The sequence below is a fragment of the Bison bison genome, unplaced genomic scaffold (genome assembly GCF_000754665.1).
Source record: "Bison bison bison isolate TAMUID 2011002044 unplaced genomic scaffold, Bison_UMD1.0 scf7180017864213, whole genome shotgun sequence".
NCBI classification, from domain to species: Eukaryota; Metazoa; Chordata; class Mammalia; order Artiodactyla; family Bovidae; genus Bison; species Bison bison.
The window spans coordinates 4,000,096-4,027,206 of NW_011494785.1; the positions used below are offsets into that span (position 1 = coordinate 4,000,096).

Here is a 27,111-nt window from a genome sequence, read left to right on the forward strand (position 1 = left end):
CGCGCCGCCCCTCGGTTTGAGTGTTTTTCTGTTGGGCTCTTGGCGTCTGCAGCTCCAGGCAGGGTGAGTAGAGTTCCGGGTTCCAGGAGTGGGAGGTCAGAGAAGGGGTCTGGGAAAGAAAAGAGGGACTGTGCCCGGGGCGGGGGTACTAACTGTGTGAGCAGTGCGGAGGGAAGGGGTGGGAGCCTGAGAGGGCTCGTCGGGAGGCCGGGGCCGTAACGGACAGTTAGCATCTTTACGGGGAGGATAGGCGGCACGGGAGGATGGGGGCTCTGGTCTCCGGGGGATCAAAACAGGACGAAATGGAGAAAGGAGTACGGAATGTAAGCTCCTGGGGTTCCCTCATCGTCCCCGCCGGGCTCAGCCTCACGTTCCTCATTTGTGAAGTTGAGGGATGAGATCCTTCACAGCGTTGTGGGGTTAAAGTAATAAATGTCCAAGTGCCAAACAGATTTTAGTTGTAAGTAGACGAGCTATGGAAAATGTAAACCTTATAAAGATATCATAGGAATGGGTAGAAGCTGGCTGAAACACTGTAATTTGTGTTATAAACAAGGGAAGGGCCAAGTTCTTTCAGGAGACAGGACGATGCTCCCATCTGCAGGTAGAACACACGGTCGTGGGAGAGGTGGGAGCCCCAGAGAACTCTATTCCGTCCCCTCTTAGAGAATGACAAATGCGCTTCCTCTGCAGCTAGTTCGTTTTGGATGGAGTGACTCAGGGAAGAGATGGAGGAGGTGGCACTTGAGTTTATCGTGTGCAGATTGGATTTCATTGAGTGAGATTATGAGTGGAGGGAACTATGGACCAGCTGAAGGGAAGCTCCTGAACAAAGACATGGACGCCGGAGTACATTAGGGGAGTGGAGGAAAACAAGGCAGGAGAGGTAGGTTTGGGCCGTACATTTAAAAGCCGTGAGGCTTAGGCAGAGTTTGATTTAGAGCATTAGACTATGAGAAACACCGATGAATCTTAACTTAGTCGGGTGAGGGGTTGAGTAGAACAGTTAAGTCATTGTAGTAGGTTAGGTAAGAAGACATGGAGGATCCCTAAATAACACCTGTCGTTGTCAGAAGAGGGTCAAGAGAAGGAGTAGTGAAATGATTAAACTTTCAAATCCAGGTTACTTGAAAGATGTTGAATTGGTAACTGAAATAGTAAAGTCAGAAGGAGCATGTTTGGGTGACAAAGATGATGTATTTGGTTTGGGAGGCATTAGCTTTAAGATGTTAAAAAATACGTGGCTTGAATGATTTTTTTTTTTTTTTAATATTAAGGAGTTTCATTGGTCAGTTATGACCACACTTCTGGGTTCATGACCCAGGAGTGAGGTGTTTCATTCTGATTTTTTCTTTTTTTAAGTTAAACATTTCAAGCTCCAGTGGGACACATATAGATGAAAATATGTTACATAATTGGAAATTCAAGTCAGGAGATTGAAAGATCTCATTTATTCATTCTAGAAGTCATTGTAAGTTATTCTTTTCCAGGTCGTGTTTTAGATGATATAGGTAATCATCAAAAAGAAGTGGAAATAATGTTCCCAAAGAAATGGAGAGAGGAAGTAGTAAAGAGAGTTGAACACAAAACCTTTTGAACCAAGGGAATAAAATTTTCAGTGAAAATAGTAATTGTCTGCATTTATTGAGTGCTTAAATGTGCTGGACATGTGCTCTGCTCTTTTATTCATTTAATCCTTACACCAGCCTGTGACATATATGCTATCATTATCCCCATTTTCTAATGAGTAACTGAAGTTTAAAGAGGTTAAGTAAAAACTTCCTCAAGGCCACACAGCTAACTGGGGACAGAACTTTGGCTCAAACCCAAGTCTGCTTGATTTCAGAGCCTGTGCTCTCAACCACAAAACAATATTTTAAAAGAGGTTAACGTTGTCAGGCACGCAATCAAGGCACTTGTTGAATGGAGAAGGATGGAAGCAAAAGAACAGTTGGACTTAGGAATGTGGATGTCTGCTGATGAAGAAGGGCAACTTCAGTGCAGATGTAGTAGCAGAAGTGAGGTTATAAAGCTAAATGAGACATAAGTGTAGACAACTTTTTGTAGGTGTACACTAGGTCAGGAAGGAGGAAGGAAGAAAGGGAGGTGAGAGGTTGCAGGTTGTTAGAAGTTCTTAGAAAGTTCCACTTACTCTTCACTGATTTGAGGACAGTGGCATTTCAGATGCCATCCAGATACATAGACAGGAATGGAGTGCTGCAACATAGAAGAGCCTTAAAAACATCAGGCGAAATAAAAGAAGTCAGTCAGAAAGACTACATACCATATGATTCCACGGGCATGCAAGTCCAGAACAGGAACCTCTGTGGAGCGGAAGTAGATTGGTGCTTGCTTAGGGCTGCAGTGGAGTGGAATGTAGGGGAGAGCTGGAGGTTACCTGGGTTTCTTCTTGAAGTGCTGAAGATGTTCTAAAGCTGCTGATGGTGATGGTTGCACGTGTCTGTGACTCTACTAAGCTCATTGAGCTGTATGTTGAAATGAATGAATTGTTTGGAATGTGGATCATACCTCCTGAGAGGGCAGGTTTGGTGGTGGGAGGTCTGTGTTGGGGGGCTCAGTGTGGGGCATGTTAAGCTTGAGTAGACCTGCTCAGGCAGAAGTGCATGAGTCTTTTGAGGGCGCTCAGGACTGGAGGCTGCATTTGAGAACTGCTGGTGTCTTTCTGGTATTTAAAGCCACCAGGCTGCATGAGGTCACCAAGGCAGTAAGGATGAGCTGAGAACTAGAAGTGACTGAAGATCAGTGGCCAGTGAGGAGGGAGGGAAATGAGGAGCATGTGGTGTCCTGGAGGCCAAGTGCAGGAAAGCTCAAGGAGGTGGGGGGAGGAGCGGGGAGAACACGGGGTTGTGAGCAGGAAAATGGCACCTGGAATTAACCAAAGTGGTGCGTGCTTTCACTCCTTGTCACAGAATTGCTCCCCAGGGACTGAAGATTGTAGGCAGACATTTACCAAGCAGAAGAGCACTGGGATAGACTGTTAGGTCACCTCTCGCCTGCTCACAGTCACAGTGGAGTGACAGCAGGCTTGACGAGAAAGCTTTCCCCAAAGCCAGGTTTACGAAGAACCCCTCCCATGCCCCATCTCTGCATCTTCCCTTCTCCCCCTCTCTCTCCTTCACATAACATGGTATTCCTTCTTTGACAGTGAAGTTTATCTTCCTGAAAATTTCTGTGACAAGATTGATCTGTGTAGAAAGATGGTACCGACAGTCCTACATGCAGGACAGCAAAGGAACCACAGACATAAAGAACAGACTTTTGGGCTCCGTGGGAGAAGGGGAGGATGGGATGATTTGAGAGAATAATTGAGACATATATATTGCCATATGTAAAATAGATGACCTGTGTGAGTTCCATGCGTGAAGCAGGGCACCCAAAGCCAGTGCTCTGGGACAACCTAGAGGGATGGGGTAGGGAGGGAGGTGAGAGGGGGGTTCAGGATTGGGGGGACACATGTAGACCTATGGCCGATTCATGTTGATGTATGGCAGAAACCATCCCAATATTGTAATTATCCAATTAAAGTAAGAAATGTGATCTGTATTATCAATTGAAATGGAAATTGTGCACGAGCTTTTTAAAGATAAAACAATAGATGCAGCACACCAAATACAGATAACATCAGTGCCTTTGTATTTAACTTAAATTTAGCATGTTGAGTCCTTGGCCTGAATTTCCACTTAATTTCTCTTGGTTATTAGAAAGTTTTCTGTATCTCCCTCTGCTATTATTTCACGGAAAGAACTGTCAATTTGTTTTGCATGTAAATTCATTGCAGAAAACTTTCATATGAGGGCTTTTCTTTTGTGTGCTTGCCATTGAAATGTTAAATGTCAGTCTGATTGTATTTAAAAACAATGATGAGGAAGAATGTCTGAAAAAAAAAAAAAGAATGTCTGAATAAAATCCCGTGATCTGGAGCTGCCCAAATAATACTGCATTCTAAAACGGCACATTCTGATGATGCTGGGTGGACCGGTCTGCGCATCCTATCCTGTTTTTCCTGTTCCTGACCCCTCGTTCTGGATCTTTTGTGTATTCGACAGGTGTGAAAGGACAGCATGAACTTTACCCCGACGCAGTCCCCTGTCTGCAGAAAGTAAGACATTTGCTTATTTTTGAGTTGTTGAAATAAAGAGCCTAGACTTCTGGCACCTGAGTGCCCACTGGCTTAGGAACTAGAAGGGTTTTGGAAGAGAATTTCCCAACTCTGGATTTGAACTATGTTAGCCCTCACTTCTCTATTCTTGTTATGCGGAATTTAGATTAAAAACTAGGACATAGTAAATGTTAATACCAGAATCCAGGCAGTTTGAGTGAGCCTCGATTATAGGGGAAACAACCAACAGACAAAAACAGGAGACTGGACTCTGGCTCTCAGTCAGCCTGCATGACACCTCCTCTTCATCACCCTCCTCGTCATCAACACACTCCTGTTTGTAGAACTTCAGAAATACCTTTTAGTTAGGTTATCCATTAACCTATTTCCCAGAGGTATCAGAAGGCAACACCTTTTTAAAACACGAAACTCAGTAGTATTTCTGTCATGAGCTTTTAATGATTTATAAAGTATTTTTTTCGTCATGCTCATCTATTAAAAGTGCTGCCCATAACCTTCATTAACTACAACTCTGGGCTTGTTTAAACTCTGGTATAAAGTTTCTCTGCTCTGTGGTCTATTTTGTTGTTGTAAACTGCAGGCAGTTAGCTAAAGTGAATTAATTCTCACATGAGAATTTCTCTGCTTCTGCATCATTTGTTTTCTATAACTTTCATTGTCTCGTTTGCTAAAAGCAAACAAACCAAAAAAACCCTCTGATCTAGCCTTTGCACTTGGCTGGTTTTGGTCTGTGTAATTCAAGTCTCTGATGCTAGATGTTGATCTCTGATTGGTTGTGTGATTATTGATGAGGCTTTATTTTTTTTAGTTTTTAAAAAATATTTATTTATTTGGGTGCACTGGGTCTTAGTTGTGACATGCAAAGTCTCAGTTGCTGCGTGTGGGATCTAGTTCCCTGACCAGGGATCAAACTCATGCCCTCTGATTTGGAGCTTGGACTTTCAGCCACAGGATCACCAGGGACGTCCCAAGGCTCTGTTTTCTAATCCTGAATCTTGATCCACTTATATGTCTGTCCCTTAAAGTAAACTTTCATTTTTCAAGTTCTGATTATAAATGAACGGTAATATCTTCTGTATATGCATCTGCGTGCATTTTCCCATTTAATATTGTTCAGATGATTCACTCAGTCATACAGGTATCTCTAATTCATGTTTTCTGTAACTTTGAAAATATTCCATTGTCTGAATACACCACAGTTTATCCATTATCCTGTTGAACAAAAATTTGGAAAGTTTACTGTTTTGTTATCACAAATAAGGTTTCTATGAACATTTTTGTGTATGTCACATTATATGTATGTGTAGACAAGAGAATTGCAATTTACTAGATTTAACCAATTTACTTTCTGTAGGTTAATCGAATGACACTCCACCAACAGCATAAGTGTTCCTGTTGCTGTATTCTTAATAGTATCGAATCTTCTGACTGTCACTCTCTGGCCTTACTTAGTTGATATTCCTTTTTTTTCTTTTAAATGAACTCTTTTTATTGTCTAACTTGTATTTTGAATCCAGCTTTAAGCCTTTAATACCTGGAGAGCAGTTCATAAGATTGATTATTCACAAACCCGTAACATTAAACTCTCAGGTTTGTGAGCACCTTCATTATGAGCACTTTAAGAACATAAGCCTTATTTTTAATTTGAGGAATTGTAACATCTCATAGACGTTCAGACAGTTTTCTGAATGTGTCCTTCTCCGTCTCACACAGGCCTGCAGCTGTCCACAAGCATGAGGCTGCCAGCAGCTTTAGCAGCCCCACCAGGTGGAAGGGTGTGTCCTTCTCCGATTCTGTACAGTCGACTCCCCTGCCTTCGGTGGAGGATCGCTTGGCTGTCCTCTGTCCGTCTCAGGAGCTTCTGGAGTATTATCAGAAGAAGATGTCTGAGTGTGAGGCAGAGAACGAGGACTTGCTGAAGAAGCTGGAGCTGTACAGGGAAGCGTGCGAGGGGCAGGTAAGGAGGACCCGGTGTGGCCGTCCTGGAGTCTGAGCAAGCCCGTCCAGTGCTGGGGACACCCGCGAGTGCCAGCTGGCGTCCGAGCACACGCGTCCGTGTTCTCTGTAGGTCCCTCCCACCTTGCCGAGCTGCCCTCCTCCCGAGGGCCTCGCTGGACCACGATGCCCCAGACTGCTGTGTCTTTTCCTCTCAGCCTTCTTGTGCCTCTGGTTCTTTCTCCCTCTCACGCCTGACTTTGCTCCAGTGTCGCCTCCACAACTCCCTGACTTCTCCGTTTACTAAGTGCTGTGTGTCAGCTTCTGGCCGCCCTGTCCCTCTGTAAACGGCACCCCCTTGGCTTCACTCTAGGAGTCGCTGCACTGCGCATGTGGCCCTGCTGGTCTGTGCCCCTTGCTGGCAGCAGCTCGCCCTGTGGCTTACCCCTGTCCCCCACCTTGGTCCTGGATCAGGGCCTCTGGACCATGGCCGTATCCACGGTGAGGGCTGGCCAGTTCTTTGTCCTACAGACGGTCTGGTGCACAAAGGACGTGTGCAGCATCCCTGGCCTCTGCTCGCCGGTACCAGTAGTCCCACCCCACCCCAACGTGGTGACAGTCAGCAATGCCCCCAGACATCACCAGAGTTCTCCTGGGGGCTTAGGCAACCCACCCCCCCCCACCCTCCAGCTGAGAACCGCTGCCTAGAAAGGTCATTGCAAGATGAATTCACAGGAGATAAATCATGGTGTCCTCAGACACCACATGGAAGTTTTACCCTTTGGTGGTAGACTCCCGGTCCCGGCCCCGCCTCCAGGCCCAGGCCCTGCCTTCCCTGCTCTCCTTTGGCCCACAGGCCCCTCTCCTCTGGCAGCCTCACTTTCCGCCCGACCACGCTCAGTCACCTGCACCCGTATCCGTCCCCTCCTCCTCACTGCTCCAGGGAGCATAGTGAGGCTGAACAGATCCAGCAGTTTCTGTTTATTTTTTGGCCATGCCGCACAGCTTGCAGGATCTCCATTTTCTAACCAGGCGTTAAACCCGGGCCATGCCTGTGAAAGCCCCAAATCCTAACAGCTAGGCCACCAGGGAACTGCCCTTTGTCTTCTGTCTTTAACCTCTTCTTGACATTGGCTTTTCCTCCTCAGTATATAGGTAGACTCAAGTCTTTCCCAATGAAGGAGAAAGGCCCCCCTCTAGCCAAGCTTCCCTAACTCTTCTCTCAGGGCAGGGATGGCTTTCTTTCCCAGTCAGCCTTCCAGAATAGTTTGACTTGGTCACCTGCTCCGCGACTTCTTGACTGCAGCTGGGTCCAGTCCACAGCTGCTCCTCCCATGGCTCCAGGATATGTTGCCTCAGTGACCTCTCTGTGACCTCTGCGGTATGTTCCCTATTGACCTCTCCTCTGAGAGGTCTGCTTCTGTCTTGATTCCAGAGTCATTTTTCTTTCCCAGTGTCTGGCTTGCCTCTCTGACTAGTTCTCAGTCTTGATTAACAACTTGCTTTCCTAATTCTTTTTTTTTTGGTAGGTGGGGCGGGGGGAACAGTGAAGTAGAAAAGACGTAAGTTACTGCCCTCAAAACTTTGTCCCTTTGGGGAAGGTAGTGAGAAGTTATATCATAATGGTTCAGAGAAGGTGTGGCCAGCTCATGGACATTCATTTAATTGGCTGGTGGTGAGGTCATCAGGAGTCAGCATCATTCCCCTGCTAGTTCCAACCTGTCTGGGGTCTATGTACTTGTTGGCAGCATACTGTTAGCATACAATACATTAACTGCTAACTTCTCCCACCTGGAGGGGGTTTTGGTCTCTGGTCTCAGAGCTTAGTAAATCAGGTTCTTGATGTCTCATTGCAGAAAAACTCAGTGAGAGACAAAATGAGACTCAAGAGGTAGAGGGAAACTCCACAGAAGAGTATGGGCCACTCAGAAGGTGAGAATGGCCTCTCCTTCCTTAGCCTTAAATGTCAAAGTTCTTTGTGATTCTACCGTAAGTAATCTCATTTTGTCCACGCGTTGTCCTCCTGCCTATGGTGTTGTAGCCAAGCCTTCTGGGAAACAAACTCTCAGAAGGACAATGCAGATAGTGGAGTGCAGTTTATTACAGTGGTGGGCCCAAGGCAGAGTCTCCTCTTACCCAAGGACCCTGACCAGTTTTTGTGAAAACCTTATATACCCTAAGTGTACGTACCCAAACCCCTCTCCCTAAGTTCTCTGAAACTAGTCTGAACAAAGGAAAAGAAAGATATAATCAAAGTTAACCCATGATTCGTATGCCTTAAGCCTAGGTAGTTAACAGTGGACAATTATCAATAGGCCTGTGGTCATACCCCAATAAGCATAATAGAATTTATGATTTTATTCAGTTACACAGATAATTAGGGTATTTTTGTAGGCCGGGGAGAGTCTAGGTACTAGCCGTAGAAGCCCTGGGGCTCTTCCATCTAAGGGGTCTGGTTTTCCAGTTGGTATGTCATTTCCATAGATACTGGTTGTATAGCTCAAAGTCCACAGTCCGGCCCAAGAGGCAGTCCTGCTTTCAAGATGGAGCCTGTTCTGTCTGTTTCCTCTTTCAACGGGACGATAACACCCCAGGTAACTAGGGCTGACTCCTCCTCCTGCTGAGCTCCATGGTGCTGTGTCCATATCTGAAGTCAGGAACCCCCTTCCCCCCCACCTATGCGTACGCGTAGACCCCTGCCATCCCCTCCCTCCACTCCTGTCTCTTAATGCTTCTTTCTTCTTCATGATGGCGTCAGTGCCTGTGGTTCTGCCCAGCCTCCCTCCGGTCACTTGCTGAGACCTGCTGATCCTGCCTCCCAGACATTGCTCAGTCCCTTCCAGCCACCTCATCATGGTTGCAACCACACTGTCCAAACTCCTGTTTCATCTCAGACTCTCATGCCACACTCTCAAACTCCTATTCATCCTGAACAGCTCCTAGGATCCAGCGCCTAGGGTCACACTGCTCCACCGACCTCTCACTTTCCGCTCCAGTGATGCTGTGTGTTAGTCCCTCAGTCGTGTCTGACTTTGCGACTCCATGCACTGTAGCCCACCAGGCTTCTCTGTCCATGAGATTCTCCAGGCAAGAATACTGGGGTGGGTTGCCATTCCCTTCTCCAGGGGATCTTCCTGACCCAGGGATCAAACCTAGATCTCTCGCATTGGAGGCAGATTCTTTACCATGTGAGCGACCAGGGAAGCCTGTTTTTAAGAATACTGGAGTAGGTAGCTGTTCCCTTCTCCAGGGGATTTTCCCAACCTAGAGCTCAAACCCGGGTCTCCTGTATTGCAGGCAGGTTCTTTACTGTCTGAGCCATCAGAGATACTGAGGTCCTTGCATTTCCAGCTCTTCCCCGAGAGCACTGCCTTCCTCCATCTCTGCCTTCCTCTCAGGCTTCGGCTCTCTGGTGGCCTCTGACCCCCCAGCAGCTGTCAGGGATTCTTCCTGGGCCAGCTCACCCCTCCCCCATGTGTGCTGCATTCAGTCCTCTCAGTTTAATTATTGGCATGTCTGTCTCCCCACACAGTTCCTCCTGCTCTGTAAGCAGGAGTCACACCTTTCATCTTTGCTTTCCAGAGTTTTATAATGCATATTACATAAAAAGCATTAAAGTGTGACTTGGAATTCCCTGGTGTTCCAGTGGTTAGAACTTCGAGCTTCCACCTCAGGGGGCACTGGTTCGATCCCTGGTCAGGGAACCGAGATCCTGCAAGCTGCACATTGTAGCCAGATTAAAGGAGTGGCTAGAACAGGTGGATCATGTGGTGTCCTGGGTTCTGTCGTCCGTAAGAGGAGGTGATGTGAGAGCTCTGAGGTCATTCACCTTGTGGGTTTAAACTCATCTGTACGCAGCCTGTTGTAATTTGGAGCCTGCATTGCTGAAACTGTCCACTTTGTAATATTTCTACGTGAACTGACGCCACTGCATGCAATAAGAGCTACTCCTCTGAAGCCCAGTATCTTGTCAGCTGCCTTTTTTTTTCCCCACCAGCATAAACTGGAATGGGATTTGCAGCAGAGGGAGGAAGAGATTGCTGAGCTGCAGAAAGCTCTGAGTGACATGCAGGTCTGCCTCTTCCAGGAGCGAGAGCACGTCCTACGCCTCTACTCAGAAAACGACCGCCTAAGAATCAGGTACTAACGGGAGGAAGGAGACGCCAGGGGCATGTTTCTAAACCGCATGGAACGAGATACATTTCTTCCGTGGTCCTCTTGGCTGCGTTCCCAGGGAGCAGGCTCTGAGATAGGGGTTTGCCTGGGCGATGGTCAGTAGGGAGACTCTTAAGGGGAGCAGCTCTGAGCAGATTTGGGTTGAGGGAGAATTTGAATTACGATAGAGTCCATCAAGGACTTCCTGGTGGTTCAGTGGTAAAGCATCCGCCTAGTACAGGAGACACAGTTTCGATCCCCGGGTTGGGAAGATCCCCTGGAGAAGAAAATGGCAACCCACTCCAATATTCTTGCCTTGGAAATGCCATGAACAGTGGAGCCTGGTGGGCTACAGTCCATGGGTTTGCAAGAGTTGACACAACTTAGTGACTAAACCACCACCACCAGAGTCCACCAAGGGACAGAGATCTTAGTCAGCCCCACAGGGAGTGATCTGTCATTGGATGCAGCTCCCACCAGGGAGGGATATAAACTTGGGGGAGGCGGCCCCCTTCAGCCCAGGGCAGTTGCTGGAGAAGGACTGAGCCCCTGGGTGATGGGCATCTGAACAGTGTGCCGGAACACCCACTACAGTGCAGTTCTTTTTAATTCTGGTAAAATATACTTAACCTAAAATTTACTCTTTTAATCATTTTTAAGTGTACAGTTCAGTATCGTTAAGTGTCATCATGCAGCCACACCACTGTCCATCTCCAGAACATTCTCATCATCCCACACAGAAAATTTTTATAGGACTTGCATGAAATCTGAGGATTGCTCTGAGCAATGTTGACATCTTAATATTATGTTTTCCAATCCATGGACACAGGATATCTTTCCATTTGTTTATTTCATCCTTAATTTCTTTTAGGAGTGTTTTCAGTATACAAGTCTTTCCTTTCCTTGGTTAATTCCTGAATATTCTTTTTGATGCTGTTGTGCATCAAATTCTTTTCCTAATTTTCTTTTCAGATATTTCATTGTCAGTGTATAGAAATGCATGTTGGATTTGTGTTATGCTCCTTTGCTGAATTCCTTTACTAGTTCTAACAGTTTTTAAAGTTAAAAAAAAAAAAAATTTGTGGCACCCTTAGGGTTTTCTGAGAATAAGATCATGTCATCTGTGAATAAGGATTATTTTATTTCTTGCTTTCCAACTTGAGTGTCTTTTCTTCCTTTTTCTTGCCTACTTGGTCTGGCTAGGACTTCAGTACTAAGTTAAATAGAAGTTGCACAATGGGCAGCCTTGTCTTGTTCTTGATCTTAGTAGAGAATTTGCAGTTTTTCACCATTGAGTGTGACTTTAGCCATGGGTTTTCAATTGTGGCTTTTGTTGTGCAGAGATTTGTTTCCCGCTCTTCTAAATTTGTTGAGTGTTTTTATCTAAAAAGGGTGTTGAATGTTTTCAGGTGTTTTTTCTGTATCAGATGATGATCGTGTGTTTTCCTCCTTCATTGTGTCCGTGTGATGTATTACTTTGATCAACTTCCATATGTTGAACCTTGCTTGTATTCGAGGAATAAATTCCACTTAATCGTGGTGTATCCTTTTAATATGCTGCCGAATGCAGGTTTACTAATGTTCTGTGGAGGATTTTTGTATCAATGTCTGTAAGGTCTGTAGTGGTTTTCGTGTAGTGTCTGTCCAGCTTTCGTATCAGGGGAGTGCTGGCTGATAGAAAGTAAAAGTAAGAGTAACTGTTGCTTCCTCTTCAGTTTTTGGAAAAGTTTGAGGATGATTGCTGTTAGTCCTTCTTTAAGTGTTCAGTGGAATTCACCACGGAAGCCATCAGGTCCAGGGTGTTTCTTTGTTGGGAGGTTTTTGATTCCTGGCTCAATCTCCTTAATGGTTTCAGCCTTGACCTAATGCAGCACTTCATTTCAGTTCTGGGCCACGAGGAAGGGTCACCTTCCACGACACCTGCTACCCGGGTCAGCGCAGTGTCCCATTTCACCTTCCACGTCACCTGTTACACGGGTTGCCGCAGTAACAGCGTTAGCACAGTGTCCTGTGTCACCTTCCACGTCACCTGTTACACGGGTTGCCGCAGTAACAGCGTTAGCACAGTGTCCTGTGTCACCTTCCACGTCACCTGTTACACCGGTCGGTGCAGTGTCCTGTGTCACCTTCCACGTCACCTGTTACACGGGTCAGCACAGTGTCCCGTGTCACCTTCCACGTCACCTGTTACAAACATTAGCACAGTATCCTGTGTCACTTTGCACGTCACCTGTTACAAGCGTCAGCACAGTGTTCCTTGTCACCTTCCATGTCACCTGTTACATGGGTCAGCGCAGTGTCCCAGAGAAAGGACATGTTGTCTTCAGACACTGAGCAGTTCCTCTGGCATTATGAGTCTTTGGTGGCGGTAGGCATGAGGTACAATAATCTGTCCTTCATTTTGAAGGGAGTGGCCTGGCATGCCTCGATCAGACCCCTGAAACTTGGCTGATGTGCTATGTAGGGTTTACCTCCGGCCCTTTGGAGTACACTTGAGGGTTCTAACCCACTTGCACTTCTTGTTTGTCCCATCTGATTTAATTTGATAGCTCAGTAGTGAACAGATCCAGGTCCCTTTGGACAAATTTGATATTGAACAGAAGAGCTAATGGTCCTCAGAAAGCCTGTAGAAATATCCTCTTGTTCATGTCACCTGAACGAGAACTGCTCTGGGCCTGTTGATTGTGGAAGGGAGCACATTTGCTTAACCATAGCCACATGCTGTGTACCTAAGACCTGGTTCTCTGCTCTAGCAAAAATGCTACTGCAGCTGGCACAGTCACTGACTTGTACCTACTTGGTAGCACTGTGTTGTTGCCTGTCTGGTTTTGCAGGATCATGCTTGTGAATTAATGGGGATTTGATGGGGACCCTCACCCTTACATCCTTTAGTCTTTGTTTACCATCGTGGCTGGGGTGCAGAGAGGCAGTTTCAGAGGCTTCCACTTGCTTTAACACCGAAACCAAGAAAACAATTTGGAGATTTTGCCAACTGCCAATTATGTTCATTTCAGTTATACATTTGGAGATGGGGAAATGACTCCTGACTGGGTTTGGATCCAGTGGACCCACTTTGAGCTGGACTGGAACCAAAATTCTGTTTATTACCTGGTTCCTGTATGCCCTAGATAATGCTTCATTTCACTAGGTGTCAAAGTCAGCTCAGACTGCCCAGCAGCCCTTCTCCACAGTGCACAGTTACTGCAATAAATGGCCATGGGCCCTTGGAAGAAAGGCTGAGTGATCGTGACCATGGGCTCTGGCTGAGGCCTCACCAGACCTTACCTCTCGGAGAGTCAGCTTCTTCTTTAGGTAGTAGTCTTGACAGCTGGCTGGGGTGTGGGAAATGGGGCAGAGATTGTGAGTTTGTATAGAATGCAGCCCAGCTCTCTTCCTGCTTTTACTTTTATTTGATTGTTTAGCCTCTCCGCTGTTGACCACTCACCTGTCTTGCTCCTAAGAACACTGTAACAGGTCTGCACATCCCAGGCTCTGAAATCTCATTGTGTTTTTAAAAGATTTTTTAATAAAATCTTTATTGAATTTATAACATGTTGCAGTATTACTTCTGCTTTATGTTTAGTTTTTTGGCTGCAAAGTATGTGGGATTTAGCTCCCTGACCAGGGATCAAACCTGCTCCCCTTGCACTGGAAGGTGAAGTCTTAACCACTGGACCAGCAGGGAAGTCCCTGACATCTCTCTTAAAGTTTGCTTCCTTGGTCCATTTGTGGTATCAACTGTCTGGGGTCAGTTTCCTGGAAAATGAACTCCGCAATGGAGATTTGCTTGCAGGAGGTTTTCGGGGAGTGTGCTCAGGAGTAAACCACCAGGGGGCACTCGGGAGAGTCTGAGTGTGCAGAGGCTAAGTGGCGATTCAGTGACAGCAGGCCTCAGCCCCTGCCACAGGGTGCCCTTCTAGGATGGTCCTCAGATCCTGAAACGAGGTGAGAGGACTGGGTTTCGCACCCCTCAGTAGCCAGGCCCCGGGTGCAGGCTGCTCCTCAAGCAGACAGTTGGTGAGACAGGCCGCCTAGACTCAGAGCAGGCCTGGAGAGAGATCCAGCTGTGAACTGTCAGCTCCCACGTAGCTGAAGAGGCAGATTTGAGCAGTACGCCCTGGTGTCTGCCTTCACGCTCTTCAACCAACTGATTGAAGTTATTTCCCGCTGGGTTCTCTGAATTCCTGAATCTAAATGCCTGATGCTCTTAAAATTAGAGCTGAAGTCTAGATAAATCCTATTTAATTTAATTTAGTTTAGTTAATTTTTTGGAGCTTATTGCTGATGTTCTCTCCTCTCTTGACATTTTTGATTTTCAATGTTTCAGGCATACAGCAAAGTGATTCAGTTATGCATAGGTATGTGTATATACCTATAAATACACATATAGGTATACAAATATATTTACTTTTCAGCTTTTCTTCCCCAGGTAAGTTATTACAGGATATTGAGTAGAGTTCCCTGTACAGTAGGGCCATCTACTTTATATCTAGCGGTGTGCATTGTTAATCCAAACTCCCCGTTGATCCCTCCCCCCTTCCCCTTTGGTAACCATAGTTTATTTTCTACATCTATTAGTCTGTTTCTGTTTTGTAAATAAGTTTATTTATATCATTTTTTCTAGATTCTACGTATGAGTGATACCATGATATTTGTCTTTGTGTGACTTCAGTTAGTATAATAATCTCTAGGTCGATCTATGTTGCCATAAATAGCATTATTTCATTCTTTTTTATGACTGAGTAACATCCCATTGTGTGTGTGTAGTGAAGTAAAGTGAAGTGAAAGTCACTCAGTCAGGTCTGACTCTTTGCGACCCCATGGCCTACAGTCCATGGAATTCTCCAGGCCAGAATATTGGAGTATTCTGGAGTATATTACTGGAGTATTCCCTTCTCCAGGGGATCTTCCCAACTCAGGGATCAGACCCAGGTCTCCTGCATTGCAGGCAGATTCTTTGCCAGCTGAGCCACAAGGGAAGCCCAAGAGTACTGGAGTGGGTAGTCTATTCCTTCTCCAGCAGATCTTCCTGACCCAAGAGTCTAACCGGGGTCTCCTGCATTGCAGGTGGATTCTTCACCAAGTGAACTATCAGGGAAGCCCTCTGTGTTTAGAACATCTTCTTTATCCATTCACCTGCTGGTGAACACTTAGGTTGTTTCCATGTCTTGACTATTGTAAATAGTGCTTCTGTGAACACTGGGGTGCATGTATCATTTTGAATTAGATAGTTTTCATCTTTTCCGAATATATGCACAGGAGTGGGATTGCAGGGTCATATGGTAGCTCTATTTTTAGTTTCTTTAAGGAACCTCCATAATGATCTCCATAGTGGCTTCACCAGTTTACATTCCCACCAATAGTATAGGAGGTTAATCCAATTTAATTTTAACTTGAGGTTATCATTGCTTTAAAAATAAATGAGTCAGAAGGGAGATCCTTTAAACAAACATTTACTTACTCTGGACACAATGTATGCTTATTCTCTATGAGAATTGCAGGGAGCTAGAAGACAAGAAGAAGATTCAGAATCTCTTGGCTCTTGTGGGAACAGACACTGGAGAAGTGACCTATTTTTATAAGGAGCCTCCCAACAAAGTAAGTCCTCCTTTATATAGCAAGGTAGACAAGGCTTTTACAAAATGCAGCCTGGGTCCTTAATCAGACAACTTCGATCCTTGCTAAAGAAGCTCAAAGGAGAATTAGCTACCATGGTCTCAGTTTGCCTTTTTCAGAGCATTTTCTGCAATTACAAACAGGTTTGTGATTTTATTCTTTTTCTTCAAAAGCCTTGGAAAGTAGCATTGTTTACCCCATTCTGCCATTTGGAAACCTTAAGCTTAGAGGAGGAGGTGTCTTGGATGAGATTAGAGAGAGCAGCAGGAACAGACTTAGTGTGGGAGCAAGTTTCAATACTGGGTTCTTTTTAGGGCTTCATTTATACCGATTACAAAAGTAATGCGTGGTCTTTGTTAAAAACAAACACAGATTTCAGAAATCTAATAGAAAAGTGACAGTGTCCCATAATTCTGTACCCTAGAGATAAAGCTTTTTTCCTACTCATATAGAAACATTTATGTGTATAATTGAGATTTCCACTTGTTCACTCTATAAACAGTGCTTCAGTGAACATCTTTATACATATCTATATATGCATGCTTCAGTGTTTCTGTTACTTTCCTAAAAGACCTTGTCAAAGACCACTTTCTTTTTTTTTTTTTTTTGGTAGATATTGCCAAAGAACCCTGAAATTTTATTTTTCCATTTCTATCACCAGCAGTGGTTTTAGTCAGTGTGTATTCAGTTTGTTAGTGGGTTTTATCCAGTTTGTCTTCTCTGGTCTCCCATATGCATGGCATCCTTATATGATTGTATAAGTTTTGACCAGTTTAATTTATGAATGGTGTTTGATCTGGAGAACTAAAGCTAAAAAATGAAATACTGTATTTATAGGAAGACTATTTCTGTACTTTTTTTTTTTTTTTTTTTTTTTTTTTTTTTTGGCTTCTTCAGGTCAGCATTCTCCAGAAGACTGTCCAGCCTGTAGAAGTACGTGAAAAGAATGAGTCTTCAGCTCTCAGAGCAGGTACCAACTGTATTTTTAGAAATTCTTATTGATGCAGAATTAAAAACCATGGTGCAAATAATTAAACAGTTTTTCCTACTATACAGTGGTAATAAATATTCATAATCATGCTGCTGGTGGTTTCAGATCTTACTGAGCTTTTTTTTAAAAACCTTTCTATGATGTTTTAATAAAGTAGAATAAAAAATATATCTAATTAAAATGCTTATGGTGATAAGTCATAAAATATACTTGGATAACATGTGGAGTCACAGCCTGTTAATTATTTTCTAACCCTCAGTCTCCTTATCCTTTCCTCTTTTATTAATGGAAATCGCAGTTTTTTAAAATTGAGATATAATTGACATATAATGTTAGTTTTAAGTGTGCAAAGTAGTAAATTGGTATTTGTATATACTACAAAATATTCACCACAATAAGTCTAGCTAATGCCATCACTACGCATGTGGAGAGAAGCACTTTTGAGGTCTGCTCTTAGAAAGGAAACAAAAATTCTAACTTGAAATAACGTGCACCCCAGTGTTCACAGCAATATTATTTATAATAGTCAAGATATGGAAACAGCCCAAGTGTTCATCAACAGATGAATGGTTAAAGAAGATGAATGGAATACTACTCAGGCATTTAAAAAAAAATGAAGTCTTGCCATTTTCAGCAACATGGATGGATTTAGAGGGCATAATGCTAAGAAATAAGAAAAATATTGTATGATATCACTTATATGTGGAATTTAAAAAATAAACTAGTGAGTATAGAACAAAAACAGACTCACAGATGTTGAGAACATACTTACTAGTGGTTACCAGCAGAGTGAAGGAACAGAAGGGGCAGAATAAGGGTAAAGGATTAAGAGGAACAAACTACTATGTATAAAATAAATAAGCTACAAAGATATATTGTACAGGACAGGGAATATAGCCAGTACTTTATAATAAGTATAGACAGAGTATAATCTATAAAATTTTTGAATTGCTATGTTGTACACATGAAACAAATATTATAAATTACTATACCTCAATAAAAAGAATAAATAAGCTTCTTGAATCATCTAAATCATCAAATTATGTTTAGTGCAGTTTTAGTGTTGCTTGCTGATAAAATCATTTTGTCCATTGAAAATTGGGTTATACGTCATAACTAAAATGTTTAGATTTAGTTTTTGTAATTCATTACCCTTTTTCATTAAATAAGATTTTACAAAGAAATTAGATATAACTCCAAAGGGAAATTTAGTAGTTTATTCTTCAGAAAGATCCAGGTGACATCCTAACAGAGTTCCGTTAAAAGATTCCTATTTGCACAATTGAGCATTGTAGTTATTGTACATTGTCCTTTTTCTTCCTTTCCTTCTCTTCCATATAAAGAAAACCAACTTCTCTGCAAAGATAATGTTGATGCTTGAAAAGCAGAAAGAAAAGCTAAGTGAAGGTCTCCACTGTTTTTTGTTTTAGACTCTAAAGGCAGCAGGAGGAAATCAGCAGGGAGAGAAAAGGAGGTGAGCACTGGGCTGCATCAGAGAGACGTCCAGACCCTCGCCCTCCAGGTACGATCGTCGCCGCTCCGCACACAGGCCTGGAGCGGGTCCTGTGCCCTCACTAGCGTGTGCCACGTGTCTCCTGGCACACGTATTTCCTCTGGGCATCTTGGGATTGGAAATTTGAGGTTGTTCCTAATTTCCCAGAGCTCTATCTTTACAACCATTACTCTGTACTGCACCATTCTAGAAGTGCTGGTGTGAACCTGCAGTTCATTCAGCTCATAGGCCGAACCCTCCCACCAGAGTCGTCAGAGTCAGAATTCCCTGTGCAGCTGGCCTGGGACACGCAGAGCTGCAGCTGTCTGTCCCCAAACGGTGACCTTTGGGGGTACATCCATTTGTCTGGTGCATGTATTCCAAAGTCTAAGAAAGTAATGAGTCACCCTCTCACCATCTGGTCATCATATGTCACCTACAACCCTGATTTTTCATCTAACGGCATTCAAGTTCCTGTCCTTATCAGAGGGCGTGTTAATGGACAGTTTCTACCTTTGGCCAGTGTCGCCATGTGGGGTCAAGACAGCCTGACTCAGACAAGGAAATCACATTATACTTGTTTTGCCACACTTTCTAAATTTAAAAATGAAGACATGAGTCTTTCTCTACACAACTGGGAAGTCCCAAAAGGGAGACAGTTCTGAAAGCCCAGAGAGAGAGATGGTGAGAAGGTGAGCATCTCGGAGAGGGGAGACGGGCTTGTCCAGCCTTTCTGGTGTGACTTGGGTGCTCTGCTTGGTGTGGATGGAGTCTGCTCTCATGTGGCCTCAGACCACATGTAAGACGTAAAGAGGAGTCCAGTCGAGATTTTTCTCTTGTTTGTTTTGCTGCTGCACGTCTGTTTTTTTTTGTTTGTGGGGTTTTTGTTTTTCTGGAGAGAGGCTCGCTGTTAGGGGCGAGAAGCGAGCAGGAGTAGAGCGGGAGTGGACGCCTCGCCCCTCTGGCCTGTCCAGGTGGAGGCGCTGCAGGCACAGCTGGAGGAGCAGACTCGGCTCTCACGGGAGCAGGTGGCAGGGCTCATGGAGGAGAGGCGGATCTGCGTCGAGGAAGTGCAGGTTCATCAGCAGAGAAGCCGGGACAGAATCACAGAGCTCACCAGAAGGTGGGTACTCATGAGCCACACTGGACAGGTTTCAGGTGTCTTCCATATGGTTTAGAAGGTCCGGGGGTCAGGACTGTCACACTCACTGCCAAGGTGGCAGGTTCGATCCCTGGTGGGGGAGCTAAGATTCCACAAGCTGGCAGTCCTGTCCAGTAGCAGCAAGGGTCCTGGCACTGAAGGAACCGTATCAGCAGACCCCCACCCCTCGCCTCTCTCCCAGTTCCCTGGCATGCTCATCTGATGCTTTTCCTACAGGACTGGGGCTCTACATTCTCCCCTCAACCCGTCGGAGAGTTGTAGTCTGATCTTACTGTCCTGGAATATCCTTTTCTCCACTGATGGGTTATCTAAGTCAGCATAACAGTCCTTTTCTCTTGTTCGACTTCACATACCTGCACCAGAAAATGGAAACTATGTGTACTGTTTTTACCCCATTCCTGCCTGCCTGTCCCCCACTCTCTGCAGTCTGCTCTTGTTCCCTGTTTTGCTTAGCGTGCCCTGTCTAAAGTCATCACTGAGTTCATTCGTATCTTTCTGTGTGTCTGGGCCTCTGACCACCCCCTTTGAAATCCATCTCCCTTGGTTCCCGCAGCACCTGTCTTTCTTGGTTCTCCCCATTTCACCCTCCTCAGCTGTTTGTCCACTTGCAGTGACCAGAGCTAGGCTGTAGAGACATCTTCAATAAAGTGTGTTTGAAAATGTCAAATTCACCACAACTGAAACTCAACTTTCTCTTTCCCGACAAGCACCCTTCCCCATCTACCTGCTGCTCCATTCTTTCCCATTTAGCCCAGTGCCGTCGCATCCATGTAGTTTCTCAAGTTTGGAGACTCAGGGTCGTTTTCAGCTCCCCGCTCTCCAGTTTCTGATTCCAAACCCCGTCATCTGTGAACCTGGAAGCCTCTCCTGTCCATTCTCTGCCCTCTCGTTCTCGGCTCAAGCTGTGTTCTGGTTTAATCATTGCTGTCACCAAGCTGTGTTTTCTGTCGCCGGTCCCCTTGTGCCCTGCAGGCTTCCTCCCTGTGAGTGTCTCCTGCTGCCTTGACCCTTGGGAGTCTCAGCCCTGAGTCTCTGCTCCTCTGGCTATAGCTCACCTCGTTTTTTAGCCAGACTCCTGCGGCTGTGGGTCACGCAGCACTCACGGTGCAGCAGCCCCTCGCTGTGCGGTCATCCTTCTCTGACCTTCCCAGGAATGGGTGCACTCTTCCTTACACATCTCCCCCACATCGCCTGTGATGACCAGCGTGATTCAGCGATGGACCTTTTCACCTTCTGTTTTAATGATGTCTCTTCCCCAGGGTCTTTTCCTGTGTGCAGAGCAGGCACATAAATAATTCTTGAACACTTGATGACCTTTATCTTACCTTCTCTATCCTGCATTAAATATCCTACATTTTAAAATGTTTTTTCACAGGAATTCCCTGGTGGTCTGGTGGTTAGGACTTGAAGCTTTCACTGCCAAGGGCCCAGCTTCAATCCCTGGTTGGGGAACTAGGATTCCATAAGCCATGTGGTGCGGCCAAAAACAAAAAAATGTGTATATATATGTACACACACGTGTGTATGTGTGTATATGGGCTTCCCTGGTGGCTCAGATGGTAAAGAATCTGCCTCTACTGTGGGAGACCTGCATTCAATTTCAGTCCCTGCGTTGGGAAGATCCTCTGGAGTGTGTGTGTGTATATTCTTTTTCACCTTGCAATCTTCATCCTGTTGGTTTTTTTATTACTTCACAAACTTTTTTAGTGTCTCTTCCTCCATTCTAAAGCGTGGTCGCTAAACTAGACATGATACTCAAGTTGAACTCGTTGACCAGTGCAGGTAGAAGATGCCCCTGGCCCTTGGCAGGCCCTGCTGCTTCCAACATCATGTCTTGTTTGCATTTGGCTGGTACCTCTCCATCTTTATTTTTGGTATTTTGTGCTTAAGCGTAGCATCTCCAGTTTCTATTGGATTTGAATTGTTTTTCAGGGAACAATATTTTTAAATTGTCAGAGTAAAGTATGATTTTACATGTCAGAATATTAATAACCTTCCTAGTTCAACTTCTTCTGCAGATCTGAGCACTTGATTGGCTCCTTCCAGTAGATTGGCATCCTGAGGGTGTTGAATGGCAGGAAATCCAAGGCCATTAATGGCTGCCTGTTAGGTGTCACTTTGAGACCATTTGTACATTTTCAAGAGCATGCTTCCCCTGTTTGTAACTGAGAGCATAATACCAGATAGAATAAAATAACCTGTTGCAAGCAAGAGCAGTCCTTGAGGGAACTGACTCAATCTCTCCCTGTTTATACAGACACACGCGTACCTGAATATATTCATCAGATGCCGGTTACTCCTCTGACATTATGTAGTCTTTGTCCCCTTCTCTGTGTACTCTCTTACTCATGAGAAGAACTAAGTGGATCTCACCGTATGTGTTCAGTGAAAAACTTCGGTATGGTATTTAGTGCCCTTTGGAAGCAGTCCGATCATTTGATACAGTATATTTCTAGCTGCTGATGTTAAACTGATGAGTTGCTAACTCTTCAGGATATTTTTTTTTTGAAGACAGAAACATCATTTGTCTATTCCCAAATCTCAGCAGGAATCTATTTAGTACCTGTGTATGTCTAGTAGCTGGTACTGTCCTTGATGGTCCTTGTGGCATCTGGCAAAAATAAATGATAAATAAGGTTAAGAAGTGTTGCGCTACAGCACAGGGCGTAGAGTGGAAGCACTGAGGGGTTTCGAAGAATGGAGGGGCCACGTGGGCTGAGGCCATTGAGGTGCTTCCACCGAGGAAGCCTATCTCAGAAAAAGGACAGGATTTGCTGTTGGGCAGCTTGGCCCAACAGCTCACGGGGGAGCTCGGCCCAGACAGAAGCAAAGCTGTGTGGATGTTTTCGTTTTAGAACTTGTGTTAACCTTTAGTCAGAACCCCATGACTTAGTTTATTGTAAAGTCTGGTGCCTTGGAAAAGTCCATACTTAGGCTGTGTGTAAATATTTCTGTAGTCCGTCTAATTATGTAACCTGAAATTAGCACCCAGAAAAATATCTGTAAAGGCCGGTCTATGAACCAATGTAGGTGCATTATACCTTGTTCAATAAAACATGTAAGACTGCTGGTGATCAGATGAAGCGTGTTTTTTAAACGCTGATGGTATTTACAGAATCTATGTATTACACAGTTTTTAAAGGACCTGCATCTTGGCTGCGTTTGAAGTAACTGTCACATGTACTGGGGAAGCATCTTCATGTCCACATCTGTACTTTCTTCCCTAGTCTCCACCACACCCAGGAGCTGTTCTACGAGAGCACCAAAGACTTTCTGCAACTCAGATTTGAAAACCAAAATAAGGAGAAGTCCTGGATGCTTGAAAAGGATCACTTGATGTCAAAGATTAAGGAATACAGGATGCAGTGTAAGAAGAAAGAAGAGAAAATGGGGAAAATGTGGCTAGTTCACGAGAGTCATCACAACCAAAATGAATATATTAAGGTAGTTTCCTCTATCTTACAGAATTTTTTTTTTATTCTGGAATTGTTGAAAGAACTCGGAGAATTTCAAAGAACCTAATCATTGTCATATAAGATCCAGTCCAGGAAGCTCTTGTAGCAACGATCTCAAGAAATAGGTCTCAAAGAGTAGCTCTTTGTTACTGTGTTTGGGGATTTAGAACACTAAGTGTTGACTGATCGATAGATTCATTCAACAGATGTTTGTTGAAGTCCTGTGGTGGGCGGGGCTCTGAGTGTACAGCAGCAGAAGGCTAGACCAGGTCTGTCTTCATGGCATTTACATTCTAACAGGTGAGAAAGACTAGAAACATTAACAAATAACCAAGTATGGGTTACAGAAAAGTGGTCCTGGGAGTTCCCTGGTGGCCTAGTAGTTAAGATTTTGGGCTCTCAGTGCATGGCCCAGGTTCATTCCCTGGTCAGGGAGCTGAGATCCCACAAGCCAGGTGGTGCAGCCAAAATACATTAAATTTAGGGAGGGAAAAAAAGTGGTGTTATAGAATTAGAAGGATTCTGTGAAGATTGTATGTTGCTGTTGGAGGTCTACTTTTGTTGAGAAGCACTGGGACACTATCTGGAGTCTGGCATTTTTGCTGAGACCTGGAGAGTGAAGCTTGCCAGGCAGACCTCGGGGAAGAGCATCAGGGCAGGTGTGAGGGAGCATGTGGCCGTGAGGGGTGGGCACGCAGGGTGGAGGGAGGGCGGCCGTCACGTCACGCTCCTGCTGAGGATGCACAGCTCCGAGCGTCGTCGTGTCTTTGAAGGATTCTGTGTAAGGAAGTGGCATCCAAGTTGGGCTTCTTCAGGATCATCCTGGCTGCTCAGTGGAGCATGTGTTTTAAGTGCTGTTGATGTTTCTTTTTAAAGAAAAACTTAAGAAGTGTATCCCCAAATAGTTTGTAATGTCTTATTTGGTACAATTCTGAACTCTTTTATCTGACTCTTCCAAGAGCCGAAAATATTTGTTTTGTTTAAAAAATTTTCTAAAAAATAAAGGGAAAAAAACCCAGAATTTCCTACTCTGTACACATTAAGAAAAAAGCTAGAGAATCCTCCAGAAGTAGGTTTTCAGATGTTCTCCGTGATGTCTTGTTCCTTCACTGATTTAGCACTTCTGGAAGTCCTTTCTTTCTTTCCCTCAGTGCTATTTGAATTACCCAAATTAAAGAACAAATGAATTTTTCTCTCCTTCTGACCCACAGTCCCTAAAGGATAAGCTCATACAAGAGAGAAGGCTGTCCAGCATGTACCAAGAGCAGTGCATTTCCCTGGAAGAAGAGCTGGCCCGGATTCGTGAGGAGGAAGGAGCAAGGAGAGAGATCTTTAAGGTGTGGGGTTCTCTGCCTCTCGGGGGGCGGGCAGCTGGCTAGGGGTGCCCCTTCTGCTCACAGAGGCTCTCCTGTACCCCGGGTGTAGGACCGCACCAGCAAGATGGGGAGACGCCTGCAGGCCATGACTAAGCGCTACGAGGCCTTGGAGACCCGGCGTGTCTTAGAGGTAGAAGGCTTTAAGACAGACATTAAGATTCTCCGGCAAAAACTAAAAGACGTGGAGCAGATACTCTATAAGGTACTTGATCCTGAATTACCAGGAGGGAGTAGAGGTCTGGGTGAGTACACAGCACAAGGGCCCCTCTGAGGGAGGCTGGGCCACATCACCATCCTCCTGGTCTCTCTGAAATCAGTGTAAACAGTGCGTGCCAGAGGAAGACAGGACAGACTGAAGCAACTTAAGGACAATGTCAGAGTATTTCCACCTGAGCTCAGCTCAGCACAAGTATTCATCCCTCCCAACTCAAGGAGTGGGTTCAAAGAGTCGTGTCTTGGAGAAGGTGCAACTTCACTTTGACTTTTCACTTTCATGCACTGGACAAGGAAATGGCAACCCACTCCAACTCTTGCCTGGAAAATCCCATGGACGGAGGAGCCTGGTGGGCTACAGTCCATGGGGTCACAAAGAGTCGGACACGACTGAGTGACTTCACTTTGACTTTTCACTTTCATGCATTGGAGAAGGAAATGGCAACCCACTCCAGTGTTCTTGCCTGGAGAATCCCAGGGACAGGGGAGCCTGGTGGGCTGCCGTCTATGGGGTCGCACAGAGTCGGACACAACTGAAGCGACTTAGCAGCAGCAGCAGCATGAGTAAGTGCCTACTTCAATTGTGAATTAATGATGGCTTAAAATATTACATTTTTGCAAATAAAACTCAACACTGAGAGCTGCCCAAGAGCAGGAATACCTTGTTTTATTCTTCTTGGGATCCCCAGTTCTTAGTATGGCTTCTGATTTAGAGCAAGTGGAGGTTAATAAATGTATAAATGAATTAAAAAAAAAAAAAAGAGTCGTGTCTGTGGGGAGTTCCTGGGGTTCCTGTGGTGAGGACTCAGCGTTCTCACTGCCAGAATCCGGGTTCAGTCCCTGGTCGGGGAACTAAGATCCCACAAGCCATATGGCCTGGCCAAAAAACTGTCTATTTTACAAATAGGGAAAGTGAGTAACTGGGTTAGAAAGTACTTCTTCCCTATGAGACACAGCTTCACGTAGAGTCTGAGGTGCCTCCAGTGTCATCTTAAAGAGATGTAACTCTCCATCCACACACCCTGAGCAGTCACTCTGCCAAGCAGGTTCACACGGAAACAAAGCGATGCTGCCTTTCATGCTTTGGCAGATTTACTAATAATGTCTATATTGGTCTCTTTTCTCACTGTTAATTGTTGATTGTCCTCTGACTCAGGCTTCTGTCCTGTTGTGTGGGGAAGCAATGGTTTCGAGCCTTTTTAGCCCTAACTCTACATTTTCCTTTTCTCAGTGAGTCTCTAGACTAAGCATTGAATCTACCCTGTGAACTAAGAGTATCAGAGAAAGGAGCTGGCACAGCTGGGGCTTCATGCCAGGTTTCTCTCCTCTGGCATCTGCCATAATCACTTCTTTTTTTTTTGAATCTCTAGGCCACACTCAACGCCCAGGCAAACCAGGATCTTGCCATTCTGTGTGAGGTTCGTGATAGCAATCGACTGGCACACAAGATACAGGGAGAACTGAGGAACCTCAAGTCCAAAGTGTTTGGTCTAGAGAATGAACTTAGGCTCTGCTGATGTTACAGTTTAGGAATGGCACAGGTCTGGAGTAGGTCTGCCTCCTGAAATTCAAGAAAGTCATCCACTCCCAGAAACCATAGGCACAGAGTTGTCCAGAGTAGTGGTGTCCGTTGTTATGAAGACAAGGGGAAGAATCAACTTTTTTTTTTTTTTTTTTCCTAAGATTTATGGGTTTTGCTGTCCTGTTAACTGATACTGGGGTTTTTTGATTAATTAATTTTTTTTTTTTTGGTCTGGGTTACAACCTGAATTACTTAGAGACTTTCCCACATTATTTGGGAGTTTATAATGATAGGGGTTTTTTCATTTGTTTGTTTTTGTGTTTTTAAGAAGACAGTGACAAAAACGAAAGTGTTTATTTTTGCTGTCGGCTTGGCTGAGTGTTAAGGGAGGAACACTTCCCCCAGGAGGTTAAGACTCCCACTAAGATTGCCTTTCTCCTGGGCAGAGGGCAAAGGCCACAGAACACAGGCCAGTCAGACATGAACTGTCCTTAATTCTCTCAGCCCTAAGCTGAGGGGCTCTTACTCCTTTCTGGACAGCAGCCTCAAGAAGTGTCACCAGAGGGCACCAGAGACCCTCCTCTTAAGCAAAATAATCATCTGGGAACATAAAGATGCCACTTTGGTAAGAGTGAGTGAAAAATTCAGTATTTTACCAGTGCCATGTGTGTGTTTTTTTTTTTTAAATAATGTATATATTTTAAATTAGCTATTTTTCAATAAAACATAGTGGAAAATGTTCTATTTGAGCTTTCTATAATTTCTTGTTAAAACCACATTTATACTTGTTGATGACTCTATTTACTTACCTGTCCATGATTTCTGCAGTGCTATACATTTATGATACATCCCTTGAGATTGTCTTGGAGGTAGCAGGAAAGAGAGTACAAGATGATGGCACTAAAACCATATCCATTTTTTTCATCTCTGTCCTTTTTTCAGCAAATAACTGTCCATCTGGGGCAAAGTAATTGTGAACATACCTAGACAGCCTCTGAGAATTCAGTTGGTCTTGACTTAGTATGGTTTAGCTGTGGTTTTTCCAATAGTCAT

General features: G+C 44.6%; 1 protein-coding gene across 2 annotated transcripts; it reads left to right on the forward strand.

Moving 5' to 3' along the window:
* Positions 1–27,111, forward strand: CCDC77 (coiled-coil domain containing 77). 2 transcript variants are annotated; one of them, XM_010845022.1, is made up of 13 exons: positions 1–63; positions 694–886; positions 4,068–4,120; positions 5,855–6,098; positions 10,074–10,216; positions 15,733–15,829; positions 16,745–16,817; positions 18,269–18,360; positions 19,305–19,453; positions 22,720–22,936; positions 24,159–24,284; positions 24,373–24,525; positions 25,907–27,111. In XM_010845022.1, exons 3-13 carry the CDS (start codon positions 4,083–4,085, stop codon positions 26,051–26,053), a joined length of 1,479 nt encoding a protein of 492 aa, XP_010843324.1. In that variant the 5' UTR covers positions 1–63; positions 694–886; positions 4,068–4,082; the 3' UTR covers positions 26,054–27,111. The 2 variants fall into 2 exon arrangements, with proteins under 2 accessions (XP_010843324.1, XP_010843323.1); XM_010845021.1 differs by lacking the exon at positions 694–886 and having other exon boundaries at positions 3–63; positions 25,907–27,110.